The sequence below is a fragment of the Kwoniella mangroviensis genome (genome assembly GCF_000507465.2).
Source record: "Kwoniella mangroviensis CBS 8507 chromosome 1 map unlocalized Ctg01, whole genome shotgun sequence".
Classification (NCBI taxonomy): Eukaryota; Fungi; Basidiomycota; class Tremellomycetes; order Tremellales; family Cryptococcaceae; genus Kwoniella; species Kwoniella mangrovensis.
This window is the reverse complement of record NW_027062533.1, coordinates 13,505,143-13,520,908: the sequence shown is the minus strand read 5'-3', so window position 1 is coordinate 13,520,908 and position 15,766 is coordinate 13,505,143. Positions and strand designations below refer to the sequence as shown.

The 15,766-nt window shown below is 49.1% G+C and overlaps 8 protein-coding genes across 8 annotated transcripts; 5 read left to right on the top strand and 3 right to left on the bottom strand.

The window, feature by feature from the left end:
• Nucleotides 1-142: 142 nt before the first annotated feature.
• Nucleotides 143-879, top strand: I203_105100 (uncharacterized protein; the record flags this gene model as incomplete). The annotated part of the gene is made up of 3 exons (XM_065517686.1): nucleotides 143-419; nucleotides 482-694; nucleotides 749-879. 3 exons carry the CDS (start codon nucleotides 143-145, stop codon nucleotides 877-879), a joined length of 621 nt encoding a protein of 206 aa, XP_065374504.1.
• Nucleotides 880-901: 22 nt separating this feature from the next.
• On the top strand, nucleotides 902-2,323 carry I203_105099 (uncharacterized protein; the record flags this gene model as incomplete). The annotated part of the gene is made up of 7 exons (XM_065517685.1): nucleotides 902-1,033; nucleotides 1,094-1,359; nucleotides 1,414-1,733; nucleotides 1,790-1,950; nucleotides 2,012-2,039; nucleotides 2,090-2,172; nucleotides 2,243-2,323. The coding sequence occupies 7 exons, from the start codon at nucleotides 902-904 to the stop codon at nucleotides 2,321-2,323; spliced, it is 1,071 nt and encodes a 356-aa protein (XP_065374503.1).
• Nucleotides 2,324-2,583: 260 nt separating this feature from the next.
• Nucleotides 2,584-4,755, top strand: I203_105098 (uncharacterized protein; the record flags this gene model as incomplete). The annotated part of the gene is made up of 9 exons (XM_065517684.1): nucleotides 2,584-2,683; nucleotides 2,749-2,789; nucleotides 2,846-3,241; nucleotides 3,302-3,471; nucleotides 3,530-3,695; nucleotides 3,751-3,907; nucleotides 3,964-4,076; nucleotides 4,136-4,477; nucleotides 4,537-4,755. The coding sequence occupies 9 exons, from the start codon at nucleotides 2,584-2,586 to the stop codon at nucleotides 4,753-4,755; spliced, it is 1,704 nt and encodes a 567-aa protein (XP_065374502.1).
• A 129-nt stretch (nucleotides 4,756-4,884) lies between these two features.
• Nucleotides 4,885-5,983, bottom strand: I203_105097 (uncharacterized protein; the record flags this gene model as incomplete). The annotated part of the gene is made up of 4 exons (XM_019151655.1): nucleotides 4,885-5,086; nucleotides 5,136-5,265; nucleotides 5,328-5,660; nucleotides 5,710-5,983. 4 exons carry the CDS (start codon nucleotides 5,981-5,983, stop codon nucleotides 4,885-4,887), a joined length of 939 nt encoding a protein of 312 aa, XP_018999039.1.
• Nucleotides 5,984-6,656: 673 nt separating this feature from the next.
• On the top strand, nucleotides 6,657-8,630 carry I203_105096 (uncharacterized protein; the record flags this gene model as incomplete). The annotated part of the gene is made up of 6 exons (XM_019151654.1): nucleotides 6,657-7,151; nucleotides 7,208-7,330; nucleotides 7,397-7,817; nucleotides 7,872-7,977; nucleotides 8,045-8,408; nucleotides 8,463-8,630. The coding sequence occupies 6 exons, from the start codon at nucleotides 6,657-6,659 to the stop codon at nucleotides 8,628-8,630; spliced, it is 1,677 nt and encodes a 558-aa protein (XP_018999038.1).
• Nucleotides 8,631-9,114: 484 nt separating this feature from the next.
• Nucleotides 9,115-11,257, bottom strand: I203_105095 (uncharacterized protein; the record flags this gene model as incomplete). The annotated part of the gene is made up of 8 exons (XM_019151653.1): nucleotides 9,115-9,699; nucleotides 9,877-10,077; nucleotides 10,192-10,417; nucleotides 10,489-10,632; nucleotides 10,710-10,742; nucleotides 10,803-10,863; nucleotides 10,931-11,115; nucleotides 11,190-11,257. 8 exons carry the CDS (start codon nucleotides 11,255-11,257, stop codon nucleotides 9,115-9,117), a joined length of 1,503 nt encoding a protein of 500 aa, XP_018999037.1.
• A 944-nt stretch (nucleotides 11,258-12,201) lies between these two features.
• Nucleotides 12,202-14,101, top strand: I203_105094 (uncharacterized protein; the record flags this gene model as incomplete). Its single annotated transcript, XM_019151652.1, has 7 exons — nucleotides 12,202-12,312; nucleotides 12,363-12,508; nucleotides 12,566-12,675; nucleotides 12,723-12,934; nucleotides 12,991-13,435; nucleotides 13,486-13,801; nucleotides 13,858-14,101. 7 exons carry the CDS (start codon nucleotides 12,202-12,204, stop codon nucleotides 14,099-14,101), a joined length of 1,584 nt encoding a protein of 527 aa, XP_018999036.1.
• Nucleotides 14,102-14,386: 285 nt separating this feature from the next.
• On the bottom strand, nucleotides 14,387-15,750 carry I203_105093 (uncharacterized protein; the record flags this gene model as incomplete). The annotated part of the gene is made up of 7 exons (XM_019151651.1): nucleotides 14,387-14,502; nucleotides 14,556-14,712; nucleotides 14,784-14,975; nucleotides 15,050-15,115; nucleotides 15,172-15,376; nucleotides 15,460-15,534; nucleotides 15,590-15,750. The coding sequence occupies 7 exons, from the start codon at nucleotides 15,748-15,750 to the stop codon at nucleotides 14,387-14,389; spliced, it is 972 nt and encodes a 323-aa protein (XP_018999035.1).
• Nucleotides 15,751-15,766: the final 16 nt, after the last annotated feature.

Sequence of the window (15,766 nt, the reverse complement as noted above, 5' to 3'; positions counted from 1 at the left end):
AGGAAGTGACAGGAGAAAAGAGTTTCGCAAAGATCGCAGCATTATCGATATTACGAGGATCAGAAAGAATACTTATTGAGGGACTGAGGGCACAGGCCATACCGAGCGAGAGTCACTATACCGTCTCACATCATTCAACACTATGGAGGGCAACTCGTCTCAATATGAGATCGATCCCATGGCCAACAAGACCTTGTCCAGCTCAAAGCAGTCGACAGAATTGCTTCCCAACCCGACTACCATCAATATCGTGGACAGCGATACAGCAGCTGTCGATGGTTTACAAACGCCGAAAGGCCTGGACCGAGAGGCCTTCGGTCCGTTGACTGCTTTCGGTCTTGCATTCTCTGTGATCAACAGTTGGGTCGTCCTTGTGGTCGGTCTGGGCTCCGGACTGGTCTCAGGAGGTCCAAGCGCGTGTGAGTGGACACGCAGATGGTACTACGGCATCTATGAGTGACGCTGATGACGGATGATTCAGTGGTATGGGGTTTTGTGTACGCTTCTATTTGTAATCTGGCGACAGTCTTGTCACATGGAGAGATCTTCGCAGTTTACCCATCTGCGGCGGGTCAATATCACTGGGCTGCCATCCTATCCCCGCCCAAGTGGAGAAACTTGATCAGTTGGGTGACAGGGATGCTAAATGTGATTGGTCTTTGGCTCGGTGCAGCTACGGCAGGGTATCTGGCTGGTGAGTTCTGGGTGGATGTCTTCGTAAGCAACTGTTGATGGATATCTGCGTCAGCTACTCTGCTTATCGCAGCCATTACCGTGAACGTACCGGACTCTGCGTTCACCCCTGGTCAGCAGTATGGGATCTTCACGGCCATCATGCTTTTCGGCCCATCTGCGACCCTGAGTCTAGGGACAAGGTGAATCATTGCCGTTGTATCCTACGATGTTACCTCGCTCACATCAATGTTCTGGGGGAAATCGACTACTCGATCAAGGTCTGATGGTGGCATCTACGCTATGTGTTATCGCTATTGTGATCACTTTGCCAGTGAAGGCAAGCTCAAAAGCACCTGCAGTAAGCTTGTTTTCATCGGGTAAGATTCTGGTGATAGTATGCTCACGGAGTGACGCCCAGTCTTTCGTATTTGGCGGTCTCGAAAATCTGACCGGGTGGAATTCGATGGTAATCGCTTGGCTATTAGGTTTGTTACAGTCGGCATTTGCGTATCTCGGACTCGACGTGATCTATCATATCTCAGAAGAAATGCCCAATCCAAGAAGAGATGGTCCAAGAGCTGTGACTTGGACAATCGTCGTGAGCGGATTATCAGGAATGGCAGTGCTGTTAGCAATGCTGTTCTGCATCACCGATGTAGATCATGTCATGTCGACCCCCTACGTGTAAGCGCTCCTTTTCAACCCCTGGTGAAAACTCCGATGATGACAAACCACCAGTCTTCCCTTCGCTCAGATATGCCTGGATACCACAAAGTCGAGAGCAGCTGCTACAATCTTCCTTCTCATACCGTCAATCCTTTTCATGAACTCGGTCAGAGGTATCACCTTGACTGGATCTCGTGTGTTGATGGCTTTGGGTCGAGACAAGGTGTTACCCCACCTTGAGCTGTGGTCCATCACCTTCCGAGGCGAGCCTGTCTATGGTCTTGGTATGTGTGTCCTTGTGCCGTTGATTTGCGGACTCATCCAGCTTGGATCTACATCTACATTCAACTCGCTTACTGGAGCGGCGACCATTGTTTTCGAGATATCATATGGTAAGTTTCTGGCGTTTTGGGCGGAGTGTAAGACCTGGCTAATTTTGTCATAACAGCGGTACCAGCAGCATTGATGCTATTGGGCGGTCGCCGCAAACTCAACTTAGCTGCTCCAGGTCGAACCTCTAACCTTGGAAGATGGGGTGTCCCTTGTAATCTGCTCGCGGTCTTCTTTGTGCTGCAATCTTGTGTGATTTATTGTTTTCCAGCGACCATGGTCAGTGTGCGACCATCATATGTGAGTATTCCCGACTGATTTGGATTGATACGTGCCACAGCCAGTGACAGCAGCAAGTATGAGCTATGGTGAGTGATAGAGTCCTCAAGTCGTTGGGGACGGTGTTGACGTGTAGCAGTGGTGGTTTTCGTTGGAGGATTTGCTGCCATATTGGCCCTCCTATGGTCAACTTGGGCAAATAAACGGTATCAGGCGCCTACCGTAAGTGATCGACGAATGATTCCTAAGCTCTTTGTTGTCGCAACACTCATGAAGCTTTTTCTTGCACTAGGAATCCCTGATTGTCTCTCTAACCGATGGTGCGGATGGTCATCATGATGGCGTGGTTGTGAATGATCAGACCGAGATTTGATGTCCATAGTACTTGTATATACCCTCCACTTTGTGCAATTGTTTGGGCTTGACCATTCCCACGATGCTTTCTTCTAACTCGAGATGCGCGTTATTGTTGTTGCACTCTCGTTGTAACTGTGATTGGTCAAACAACCGAGATAAGGCATTTACTGCACTTGTAACCTTCGTGATCCTATTCCTATATCGATGTCAGATGGAGATTCAAGCTGCTTTGGTGAAATATGAACTGTTTCGATAACATTGAGCTTGCCCCTATCTATGACTGAGTCACAACCTATCCGTCAACATCGCCGGCCAATCACTAGGAATCGTGACGGATGTTTGACATGTAGGAGGCGTAAGATAAAGTGTGACTTAGGTGAGTTCTCTGCATATGTCTCTCTTTCCTCGTCACTTGTGGGGAGTTGAGACAGTCTCTATCAGGGAAACCGCAATGCGAACGCTGCACCAAGTACTCTGTGAAGGTGGGCCGGTTCGATACAGTATCATTGGTCCAGAGGTGCTGATGATCGTGGCCCAGTGTATCTACTCCAAAACAACAGAGGTGTTGCCCATCCGACCTATACGTCCCGCTCATTCTTCTCCCACACAAGCAACTACCGAGGGGACTCCACTCAGGAAATCAGCAGAAGCGGATCCTCAACCATCCTCATCGCCGGGTTCGTCTCTGCCGAATCACGCTCACAGTCTTCATAGCCAGCACTCGATATCCGTGATATCCAATACCCACATCCCACCTTTCGCCCCTCATCGCACCGCACAGCCAGGATGGCAGACTGCTTTGGAAACCTTGGGTCCCGTGGACCTGCTGATGGCTGTCTGTCGTAACACTCGGATGGCCTCGTACTTCCTGCAACCTAGTGAGCCTCCCAATTTTCTACACGCATTTTTCCTGTCCATCGAGGACCTGCAATGTGTGAGTGGAATTTCCTTGACAGGATTGGATATTGGTGAGCTGACTGAGTCCCTTGAACAGTTCCATCACTGCGTTACCTATTCCTTCTCCATCATCGTTGTCTCGGAAGATCATAATCCTTGGGTAGAGAGCGTAGCTCCGCTGTTCATGACAGCACAGGGCGAAGAAAGCACGAGTGGTACGGCACTCAAATTGTCTATGTTGTACATGGGTGCTGTTCATCTCTCCTAGTATGTCACTGCTCGTGCCTTACCTAGTACACGTCTCACTCACTACCTACATCCATAGTCTGCAAGGACGAGATGGGAGTACCACTGCCAGTCTCAACACCAGATCTCTCGCGCTCAACTACAGGAAGGATTGTCTCAGATTATTGCGATCGTTCTCTTCCAAAAAACCTCCGACGTGCGATGCTGCTGTCTTGTCAGCATGCGCCTTGACATTAACAGCCGATGTCAGTACTCTCTCTGTTGTTGTCCGCTTCTCCTTCCGCTCATTCATTTGCGCAGCTGCTTGGGACAAATCCGAAGTGGAGAGAATTGATGCGGATCGTCAAGAATATTGTCGATGGTGTGGGAGGGATGGACGTGATGATCCCCACTTCAACCCACGTGGATCCCGCGATGAAGTGTGCTGTGGAGTCTCTTGTAACACTCAGTTTGCTAGGTGCGTCGACAGGCTACCGGGAACCTGGTAACACAGCTGATCTAATCATCGAACAGGTTCATTCTCTACTGACATTGATTATAGTATCCTAACAGGCGATAATCGGTGTAAAGACGGAGTTCCCATATGGTGGACAACACTAGCAGAGGCAGAAGAGAAACAGCACGGGGTGAGCCTCTTCTCCCTTGAATGTACTATAATCCACGCTGACAACATAGACCCAAACAGTTACGTCGATTTGAAGAGCTGTGCGGGATTTCTCGCTCGTTGATCACGTTATACGCCACACTTTCATCATTCCTGATCACCACCGGTACTTCCTCTTTCATGGACACCGAAATGGCCCATCGGATAGAATCGGATTGGAACGCATGGGTGATGACGGAGGGCGCTCTGGAATCAGAGGAAAGAGTCAAAGCAGGATCCTCGGCAATATGGCAAGCGGGTAATATATCCATCCTTAGAAAGATCCACAAAGCTTCGAGAACAGACGAGCGGGTTCAGAAGGCTGCCATGGCTGTCCTAGAGATATGCGCCTCTGTAGGGGATAAGGTAGAATATATGAACTGGGTGAGCTGTCTTGACGATTGTCCTTGCATGGGTCAATCAGTCTAACGCAACTATCATAGCCTCTGATCATCGCCTGTTCGACTTTGACAGATCCCATCAGCCGTGACTCCGCCCGCGCTCAGCTGAAGTTGTTCGTTCCTCAATGCTGCTACGAGATCGAAGTGGTACAAATGGTGTGCGAAGAGATGTGGACGAGAATAGATGAGGGTGAGGACGAACAGGCATGCGGCTGGGTGGAAATCTTGCTAGAATCTGGGTGCCCCGTTTTGCTTGGCTAGGTAACGACAGGTAGAAATATTCTTGGGCGGAGCCTCGCATATGCGACTTGGCTCGATACCGAATGAACCGCGTTATAATAGAGATGTAAGCACGGATGTCGAGACTCACGATATCCTTGTGGATACACATTAAAAGCTATGACGTCCACCCGAGTGATACTCCTCCTCCTCTATGTACGCAGCAAGCGAAAACCATCCCATTTCAGAGCTACCCATCTCCCGCTTTGTAGATGCTATTTCTTCCGGACCAGCTTCTACTACTGGATCTGTGGGTCTGCGAGCAGCGTCCGCTAGAAGTTGAGCATGACAGCACATTTCGAAGTTGATTTGCCTGTGATCAGTCAGCCAAGTGGAGAGCCGCTTTCACCCGTCGAACTCACCACCAAGCTGCTTCATCTATGCTCAACCTTCCCAGCGATATTATACCGTGATTCTGCAAGATGGCGATTTTCTTATCCTTTCCGACTGCTGAAGCGATCCTTTCACCCTCTCTGTTATCGAAGACGGCGCCTGCATCAACAGCGAGATAAGCGAATCACGACGACAAGCTGGTGCGACTACATTCGACTCACCTCCAAAAGAAACCAGAACCTGCTCATCGTGATAAGCGCACGCGTCTTGACTGATCATATCCAATGTACGTCCCAACGAAGAGAACGCTTTGGTGTGAGGACCATGAACATGCACGATAGCTTCTATGCCTTCTGGTCCCCGACCAAGCGACTTGTACAACTGCGAGTGAATCGAGCTAGCTGAAGCGTCGGTGGGCGCTACACCTTCCACCATATGACCGTCTTCAGCAGAACATCTGACCAGGTCCGACTGCTTCATCAGAGAGAAAGATTTGCCTTGAGGATTGACCCAGAAGGTGTTAGGCTCAATAGGGTCTCTGACACTGCAATGACCTGGAAGTACATTAGATAGGATCCCATACAACAATGACGGAAAACTCACCAGCGATACCCTCAGCGAGCTTGAACCGATGTAATATCCTGAATACTAAAGCCAAGTGCTCCTTCCGATACCTTCTTTCTTCCTCCAACGACGTGAATGTCGGTAAGACCACGCGGGTCGGGCCAGTTTGTACGTCATAGAACGGTGAAGACGTCAGATCAGTGGTAATGGGGAATCCTGAAGTTGCGAGTGAATCTTGAACGGCTGACGGTCGCAGCTTTAGCGTGCCGTGAGTCTCGGTCCTGCTCGAGTTGGTGGACGTGGTTCTCAACATGATGAAGTATAAGTGAGGGTCGTCAAATCATCGATATGGTATAGGTTAAGAGTTGATGGAGTGGGATAGGGCACAAATGACTCTGTGACGAACATACTCTGCGATTGCGATTGACCCGCTGTCGATCAGTTACGTAAAGCCCGCACTTCCGACATCAAAAGGTAGATCATGTACCGTCAGTCCGTTCATGATGCCCAAAGCTGCCCATGGAATCCATGTACATCATGCTTAGCAATTTTGTGAGAGGAGGATTTGACTCCGCTAGGTCGATGGCCTTTAGGGAGGATTCAGTGACCATGGTTGACTTTAGAGTCAGTCTTATTTTTAGCCTGTATATCTAAGCGAGGTTCGCTTCGGTTGCGTTTAGAATTTATCATATCAGTTCACATGGTCGGTCCCCCATGGGCTGCTTCCATCAGGCAGTGACTTGAAGCCGTTCTCACAAGCGCCGATCAACGTAACAGCACTGGCGAATGAGTCAAGTAGAAGTTATCCATTAAACGCCAATTTCGAGACTATACTTGATTGGGATGCTGCTAAAGTCTCAAGAGCGCCGAGAATATATTGATATCCACGGTGAAGACATCCAACATACCCTTTATATGTCTCGATAGGACACTGCTCAACCCTCCATCAAACATCGACGATCTCACAGATAAGCAAATATCCCATCATGACAGACAATGTGCTCGACGTGCCGGGTACCGCACGTATATACCAAGAACAAGGCGAGATAGTCCAAAACGCTGTCACGTTGATCCCCGCTCCGAGCAAGAGTCCCGATGATCCTCTGAATTGGACTCAAAAACGAAAGTATCTAATGCTCAGCTGTCTTGTGTTTTATACGATCACGGCAACGATTTTATCATCCGATCTCTACTCAGTCTTCGACCCGCTTTCCACCTCTACAGGTTTATCATTAGATCAACTCAATGTAGGTACGGGCTATCTATACCTATTCATCGGTGTCTCCACCTTGATCAGTCAACCAGCTTCTTTGGCTTTCGGCAAGCGACCCACCTACCTCATTTCGGCCTTTGGTGCTGCGCTAGTGAATATTTGGACCGCTTTCGCGAAGGGAAACTCCCAGTGGATCGCGAGTCGGTTACTATTGGGTTTCTTCATATCACCTTCCTTCACTTTGGTCGAGGTTTCAATTGCGGATGTGGTGAGTTCAAACCGCCAAAAGAAGATCTCGAAACTTCCCTGATATACCCTTGTCAGTTCTTCCTACACGAACGATCCTTCCCTCTCGGATTGTACATCAACTTCCTTTTCGGAGGGGTAAGTTTGGGACCTATACTGAGTGGATACATCTACGAAGGCTTGGGATGGCGAGCGATCATTGTGAGTGAGAATGCTCAGTACGTAGAAGAATCACATCGACTAATCACGTCAACATATCTATCCCAGTGGTTGTCGACCGGCTTGACTGTTATTATGGGACTTGTCCTCTTCTTCTTCCTCGAGGAGTCAACATTTGAGCGGGATCACGATGTGGCAAGTTCCACCTCTGTCATCACTTCAGCAGCACCAGTCGAAGGCGAAGCAGAAGAGGAAGATCCCAAGAACGCCGACAAGGCTGATAGAACAACAACTAATGTCGAACAAGAAGCGTCACACATGTCACACGTCGAGGACATGACCATCACCGATGCGACGCCTTTTACACCTTCCCCTTGGCCCGGTCCTCGATTCTGGAAGTTCATGAAGCCTCACAGATACGCCCTGGGGATCATGATCAGGGGTCTCGCTCAGCCGTTGATGCTGTACAGGTTGCCTTTGATATGGTGGAGCGGTTTGATGTACGCAACGTATCAAATTTGCTTCAACTGTAAGTCCGGTTTGCCTAATTCTACTTTGACGAACACTGACCAAGGTTAATCAGTGATTGCGGCGATATCTTCTGGTATATTGGCGGCACCTCCATACAACTTCTCAACAAGCGCAGTCGGATTGACCTTTTTATCTCCTTTCCTGTCCGCTATCCCAGGGTACGTGTTCGAGTTTTATTCTTCAATGGGCAACCTAGGCTCACTTTGTGCAATCGAACATATAAAGTGCAGTATATGGTGGATATATCACCGATAAATTTGTCCTACGACAGGCCAAAAAGCATCATGGTATCACGGAAGCCGAACACAAGCTCAAGCTCTACATCATCCCTGCGGTATCGTGTCCTATCGGCCTACTAATGATGGGTCTTGGCCCTTACTACGAAGCTCATTGGATAGTTTACGTCTTGGGCTGTGCCATTGTCAATCTTATCGGACCATTGGCGACAATCTTGACGGTTTCATACGTCTTTGACTGTTATCATCCCATCAGACCCAAAAAAGAACACGGTGTGCAAGCTTGTGCTCAGGACATGGCCCCGTACCTACTCAGTACCATTCTGTTGGCCATGATCTTCACATTCGGATTTGTAAGTCCGCCACCCCGTCCATATCAGGTCGACCGCTGATTCAATCCTCCATAGAATTATGTTATTACGCCTTGGTGTTTTGGTTGGGGATTAAGAAATTTCGCCATCTCGTCGGCGTTGATCATCACCGTCATCAACGCCACTGTTTTGGCTGTCTTGAAGTGGGGTAAGCGACTTCGAAGGAGTGGAGAACACGCATACCGGAAGAGCATCGATTGGTAAAGTAACATACACTTGTAGCAGATCCTGTCGGGACCGGAAGTGATTCATAGCTTGACTCGATACAATAAGAATGCATGCAAAAACACATCCAGAGCATTGGCAAATACTTTGATGTAGTGCTGGCAACATGATTCTCGAGGATGCACCACTTGAACACAATGGTCCCAAGGTGGCAAAGAGAAGGTATCATAGGCATTACAACTCATCAGACCAGATGCAAATAATACCCACCGTTCGTGAGGATGTATTGTTTACAATGTATCTGTTTCGGGATGAGATCGTACACTCGTTCTACAAGGTCATAATGCAGCGTATGCTTCGTGATGATTGGATACATAACGTATTACAAAATACTATCAAGTTTGGGCTGCTTCCCATCTTTAAACGACACGACATCCCGCCCCATCTCCTAAAGAGGCCAAGACCTGTTATGCGAAATGTCAGTCCGTATCCAGAAAGTGGACGGTGAAAAAGGCACCTGCACTTACATAGTCTGAGTGAGGTTTTGGTGAACCGCCTTGACCTGCTGGTAGGCTTCCAGACCGTAGGTACCCAGCTCTCTGCCAATGCCAGAGGTCTTGAACCCACCAAAAGGTACACTAGGGTGAAGTATTCCATATTGATTGAGCCAGATGGTACCTGCGTCAATGGAATGCGCCAATCTCGTCTGTTGCATGGCGTCGTTGGTGAAGACACTCGCAGCCAGACCGAATGCAGTGTTGTTCGCCAAGTCGATAACTTCCTCTTCAGTCTTGAACCTGGAGGCGACAATGACAGGACCAAATATCTCTTCCTGTACGACCTTCATTCCGATCGTGGTATCGGCAAGAATCGTAGGTTCGACCCAGAATCCTCCGTTCGATTTATCCCACTTCTGTCCGCCTGTTACCACTCTGGCACCTTCCGATCGACCTGATTCTATATATTTGAGGACTTTGTCACGTTGACCCTCCGAAATGAGCGGTCCGAAAGAAGTTGTTTCGTCAGATGGCTGACCGATAGCACATGCTTTGGCTTTGGAGGCGAGGGCATCGATGAATTGGTCGTAGATGCCTTCCTGGACGTACAGCTAGGAGGATGATATATGTCAGCACACATTCTCTAGAGCAAGATGGACGCATCTGAGTGAGAAAGATCGATGTTAGATTACCCCCACCCCGCGGGGACAGAGTGTGGGAGGAGCATCAAGCATGAAGAGACTGTTTTTGGGTTGTAGGCGGTTTTGTGCAACGGACTATCAACTCACTCGACTACTAGCAGTGCAATCCTGACCTGAATTAAACCAGATACCCATTGCTACCCATGAAGCAGCTTGCTCTACATCCGCAGAATCGAAGATGATCGATGGTGATTTGCCTCCCAGCTCAAGGGTGACCTTTTTCAAGTTTGATTCGGCAGCTGCGATGGCGATTCTTCGACCGGTGATGACCGATCCAGTGAAAGCGACCTGCAAAGGAAGGTACATAGATCGTCAGATTACATTGACTACAATGTGAGGATTGATGCGGTGAGGAGCGGCAGCCCATCCTAGAAGGTGTTGCTCGAGGAACATGACACTCACTTTGTCTATGTCCATATGCCTACAGATGGCATCGCCAGTAGTAGCACCGAGACCAGGAAGAGTGTTGATTACACCGGCAGGTATACCAGCTTCCTTGGCCAAATCACACATCACTAAAGCTGTGAGTGGAGTGAGTTCCGAGGGTTTCATCACTACAGTACAACCGGCGGCGAGAGCTGGTGCAACCTTCCAGGCCCACATCATGAGAGGGTAGTTCCATGGGATGCTGCGGTTTTATGAAACGATCATGAGTATATATCCAGCAGCTTGTGACAGCCGGCGACGATATCTACGTACATTTGTCCACAGACACCGATAGGTTGATGCAGAGTATATACAAACTTCTCCCCTCCGAAATGGTTGATTGTCTGACCGTGAGATTTGTCGGCGAGTCCAGCGTAATACCTGAAAGCGGCGATGGAATCTCCCACGTCGAATTCACTGCAGGAGCCGACCAGCAAGGAATCAGAAAGGGAAGCAACACCGCTGAGAACCTACATGAAACGAGCAGTACTCACCGAGCGATCCTCACCCCCTTTCCAGAATTCAACCTAAGGCCGTCGTCCCCTCAATTAGTTACGCCTCTGTTGGTCAAACCCTGGCATACTCACGACTCAAGAGCACCGATCTTAGCGGCATCTCGTTCCATGAGGTCTGCGAACTTGTTGAGCACTAGTTGCAGAGTCAGCCATGTTGCCGGGCTTATTTGAGCTGTGATAGAGGAGACTCATGCACTCACAGGCAGCTCTGTCCGTCGCAGCAACGTTGTTACCCCACACTGTGTTGAATGCCTTTCTAGATGATGCCACCGCCCTGTTCACATCTTCCTTCTTTGCGTGCTCGAAATCCAAGAAGGGTTTTCCGGTAGCGGGATCGACGGTCGAGAAAGTTTCCTTGGACAGAGATTCGACCCATTCATTGTCACTAGACAAGCCGTTACATGAGCTCCCAATACATTACAAAGACTGCAGTTGGCGTGGAAGAGAAGGACCACCTACATGAACAGACCAGTGGGTACCTGAACCCTGCCAAGGTTGGGGACTTCGATAGTAGCGTGAGTGGGCATTGTTCTGATGGATGTGGATGACAAAGACCTTGATTGGCGGAAGCCTGGTGCTATGGCGATTGATATTCGTTTGAGAATCATCCGACCGATCTGGGATCGCTATATAAGCGTCATGAGTGACCAAGAGGACGTGTTATACAAGGAAGGGAGTCGTAAGGTATTCAGAGCAACAGTTTGAATAAACGCCGGGCGCTCATAACATTGAGGATAGACGACGAGCGGGGGTTTGGAGAGGAGACTAGCGGGGTATTGACTGCTGGTCATTGATTAAGCGAGGTACTAGTAGGTCGAGACAGCCCTGCGTTAGCGTATGTAGCTGTATGATGAGCTTCTGTATGCTCTGTTAAGCGACATTATGGGTGTGTGAACCGGAAATCACGTGATCGCCTGGTTGATCAGAACTTTCTGTAGGTGCATCGCGGATGAGAACTGTTTGGGAATTTTACTGACATGAATCGGTCAATTCAACACTCTCCCCCTTCCCTCTCCCGAGTCATCCACGCATACGGTTCTCCTTTGGATTGTCTGTCCAAGAATGAACACTCCAGCCTGGGAAGCACATCTTATATTATCGGCTGTCGCGGAGGAAGCCTATGCAGGCCTGCCTTCCAAGCGGTGTTTCGTTCTTCGCCGCGGAAGATACATGTCGAGAAAGCATACCACAGATCTGAAGAGGCTGCGTTTGCAAGACGAAAAAGGGTCAGGACCCGGTCTTGACGTGATCGTACCAAGCAGACCCTGGTTTCTGTCGATTCCCGCAATGACGCGCAGTAAGCTTGATTTCCCTGAGATCGACCTTGTTTTCGCTAGAGGGGAAAAATAACATTTTTTTTTCAACCTCGAGAGATGCTGCGAGCACCGCTGAGATATCGATGAGCAAAGTGTCAATTGACTTCAACTTGTAGTTCAGTCTACAACTTGTATCTTCCCACTCTCTGCGAACAATGTCTGTAGCAGATCACTCCACGCCCAGCGCAGGCACCGGATCACAACATGTCATTCCGAATGGTGATCAGGTTGTCGAGATAGAAACCTTGGTCATTGGTGCCGGACCTGTAGGTGCAGATAGCCTAAGGCTGAGCAGAGACGCTTACATCCTGTGCAGACTGGTCTAGGAGCGGCGACACGCCTTGCCCAGCTGGGGAGGTCATTCATCGTAGCTGATTCTGCAGACGCTCCTGGTGGATTGGCGAGTACAGATGTGACATCAGAGGGGTTCTATTTCGACGTTGGTGGTCATGTCATCTTTTCGTGAGTGTGAGCTTTGTCGTTGGAAGGACAATTCTCTGACTTCCTGTGATCACTCAGACACTACGCTTATTTCGACGACGCTTTGCATCGTGCTCTACCGAACGACGAAGACTGGAGCACGCATCAACGAGTCAGTTATGTCAGAAGCGCAGGCAACTGGGTTCCTTGTGAGTTGGCCCTCACGCTTGACAAGATGAAGCTGATCTGTTTGTAGATCCGTACCAGAACAACGTGTCCCAGCTACCCCTCGAGCTTCGAGCGAAATGTGTCGACGATCTCATCGCCGCAGCAGAACATCGAGCCCAGACGCCAGGTCACAAGCCCAAAAACTTCGACGAATGGATCGTTAGAAACATGGGCGAGGCCATCGCAGACCTGTTCATGAGACCTTACAACTTCAAGGTATGGGGAACACCAACAAACAAGGTGAGTATGGTCGTGTTGGTTCTGAGTTTTAGCCCACTGACTAGAAGCACCTCTAGATGCAATGCAAATGGCTAGGCGAACGAGTCGCCGCACCCAATGTACGGACTGTCGTCCGGAACGCTTTAACCATGCAGACAGCGGGTAATTGGGGACCCAATGCTACCTTTAAGTTCCCGATGAAAGATGGTACGGGTGGGATCTGGACAGCTGTCGCGAAGCAGCTTCCCTCGAAGCAATTTAGGTTGAGCAAATCAGGGGAAGTTGTCAGAGTGGATGGACCAAGCAGAACGGTCGAATTTGGTGATGGCAGGAGAATAAAATATAAGAATCTGATCTCGACCATGGCTTTAGACGGGCTCCTAGATTGTCTCGATGGTGGGGCAGAGCAGAGATCGGTTGACAGGATGCGGTCGATCGCCAAAGATGGTCTGGTATATTCAAGCACGATCGTTTTGGGTATTGGAATCAGGGGCAAACGACCGGATAGAATCGGCGACAAGTGTGAGTCATATAACCTCCGAAAACGCAAAGAGATGCTGACCCGCTCAAAGGCTGGCTGTACTTCCCCGAGGATGATGCTCCGTTCTACCGGGCTACAATCTTCTCCAACTATTCCCCATACAATTGTCCTCAAGACGATGTCAAACTCCCCACTTTGCAGAAAGCAGATCCTTCTCTGCCTTTCGATAAAGCTCCTTCAGGAGGTCCATACTGGAGTATCATGCTGGAAGTTTGTCAGTCGGCTGAGAAATCAGTTGACCTGGACACCTTGATGGAAGCAACTATCAAAGGAGCGGTGTCCACCGAGTTGATGCTGCCTACCGACGAGATCGTTTCGATATACGAGCGAAGGTTTGATCACGGATAGTGGGTTATTGCACTATTTCATTACGATATCCCATTGCTGATACGAACGATTGCAGTCCGACACCATCGTTGGATCGAGACGGAGCTTTATCTCAGATACTTCCCGCTCTGCGAGATGAGTTCGATATTCGTTCAAGAGGACGATTCGGTTCTTGGAAGTACGAGTGTGGTAACCAGGATCATTCGTTCATGCTCGGAGTGGAAGCGGTGGACAACGCTCTATTTGGAACTCCGGAGATGACTCTACACGAGACAGACTGGGTCAACGGTCGTCGGAATATAGAAAGAAGGTTGGTGTGATACCATTGAAGGAGATGACAAATCTGAAAAAGTAGCAAGGCCATGTAGCATACACGCAACGTTTTATGTACCATCCCATAGATATAGACATCATTATAGCACATCTGAGTAACCCGTTACATACATGTACCTATTGGGGCGATTTGTGGGTCGATGGGCAGACAACGCTTGCAAGACATGGATGCTAGCAGATCTATTCCGCTCTCTTTGACTTGGCATAAGCTTGACCTCGGAGACTCTGAGTCGTAGCGTTGAGTCGACCATGACAGGTCGGACAAGTTTGCTCTATTCGTCCAAACATTGACAGCTAGCGCCGTGACCCTCTTCTTCATCACAGGTATCGGCCCTTGTCGCATCGGTACAATTGAAGATCATTGGCCAAGATCGTTCAAGCGCATGCCCTGGGAGAGTTGCACTGTAAGCACCTTCCAACTAGATATGACTATCCACATACCCAACGTAGGATTTGATGGCTCATTGTCCCACCATCCCTCTTTGTATATCCAATGATCCTTGTCTACGTGGAACTTTTCCCTCAGATTCGCATACGCTCGTCGTGGGTTCTCTAATATCCTTGTGCGTGAGACCAAAAATTGTCCAGCCCATGTCGCCTATTAAGTAATTATCATTAGCGACCAGCATCGACCAGCCTGGTAGATACTGCTCAGAAGACATCACTCACCAAAACTGGTTCCGGAGGACAAAGATCCATCCTGAACATACTATATATATCAGCCATTCTGGGGAAAACCTGCCCCGTAGAATCGTTGCCGCAGGTGTGCGAGAGATATGGACCAAAGGAAAGAAACCCTGTGTCAGGTTGAAGGACTCGCTCCAGACGAGGTAAGAAGACCCAGTGCCATGCGAGATGCGGCTAGACGCGAAAGAGAGAATGTTACCGATTCAAACGCTTGAAATGATGGTGATCAACTTCATCAGTCCACTCACCTGCATGAAGATCGTGTGCTCGGCAAGGTTGGTCACAGAAGTGTCATAATGCCGTACGATGTGTGACTTGGGATGTATCAGCTTCGTATATAACACTTAAAGGTAATCCGTACAGTACTCACCAGGTACGTCTCCCCTTCCCTTCCTAGATTCTCCAGCTGTACTACCTCATCCGACATATCTAAGAGCTCCTCCAGCCCTTGCTTATCTCTCTGACCCTTGTGATAGATGATCACACGATTGCTACTACTATGAGGTAGTCTCGACTTTACTGACTCGATGGTCTCCCGCATCATGTTGACATCCTCGTTATAATGTGATACGACACTATCGTTTATAACATACGATCAGCTAACTTCCGCTACGCACAACAGCGTAAAATGATCTCAGTATTCCTGTAGGCAGCTCACATGTCGTAGTCACTTGTCAAGCTCCAATCACTACGCCGTATTGAATCTACATTCGAACGCTGGGAATCCAGAGGCCTAACACGGAAAAAGTAAGCTGTTTGTCGATATGAGGTCCCAAAGACGAACCTACAATATCGACGAAGCGCTTGAAGAAGGTCGGATCGTGCCGTACACCAGCACCAATGTGATCATGATAAACACGGCCATTGAGGCAGCCCTCTTCTTGGGCGACGTCCATATCCTGTTCAGGTTTTCTTGCACTTCCGGCGGTATCTGTTCCAACAATCCCATGATGTTATGGAGTGCT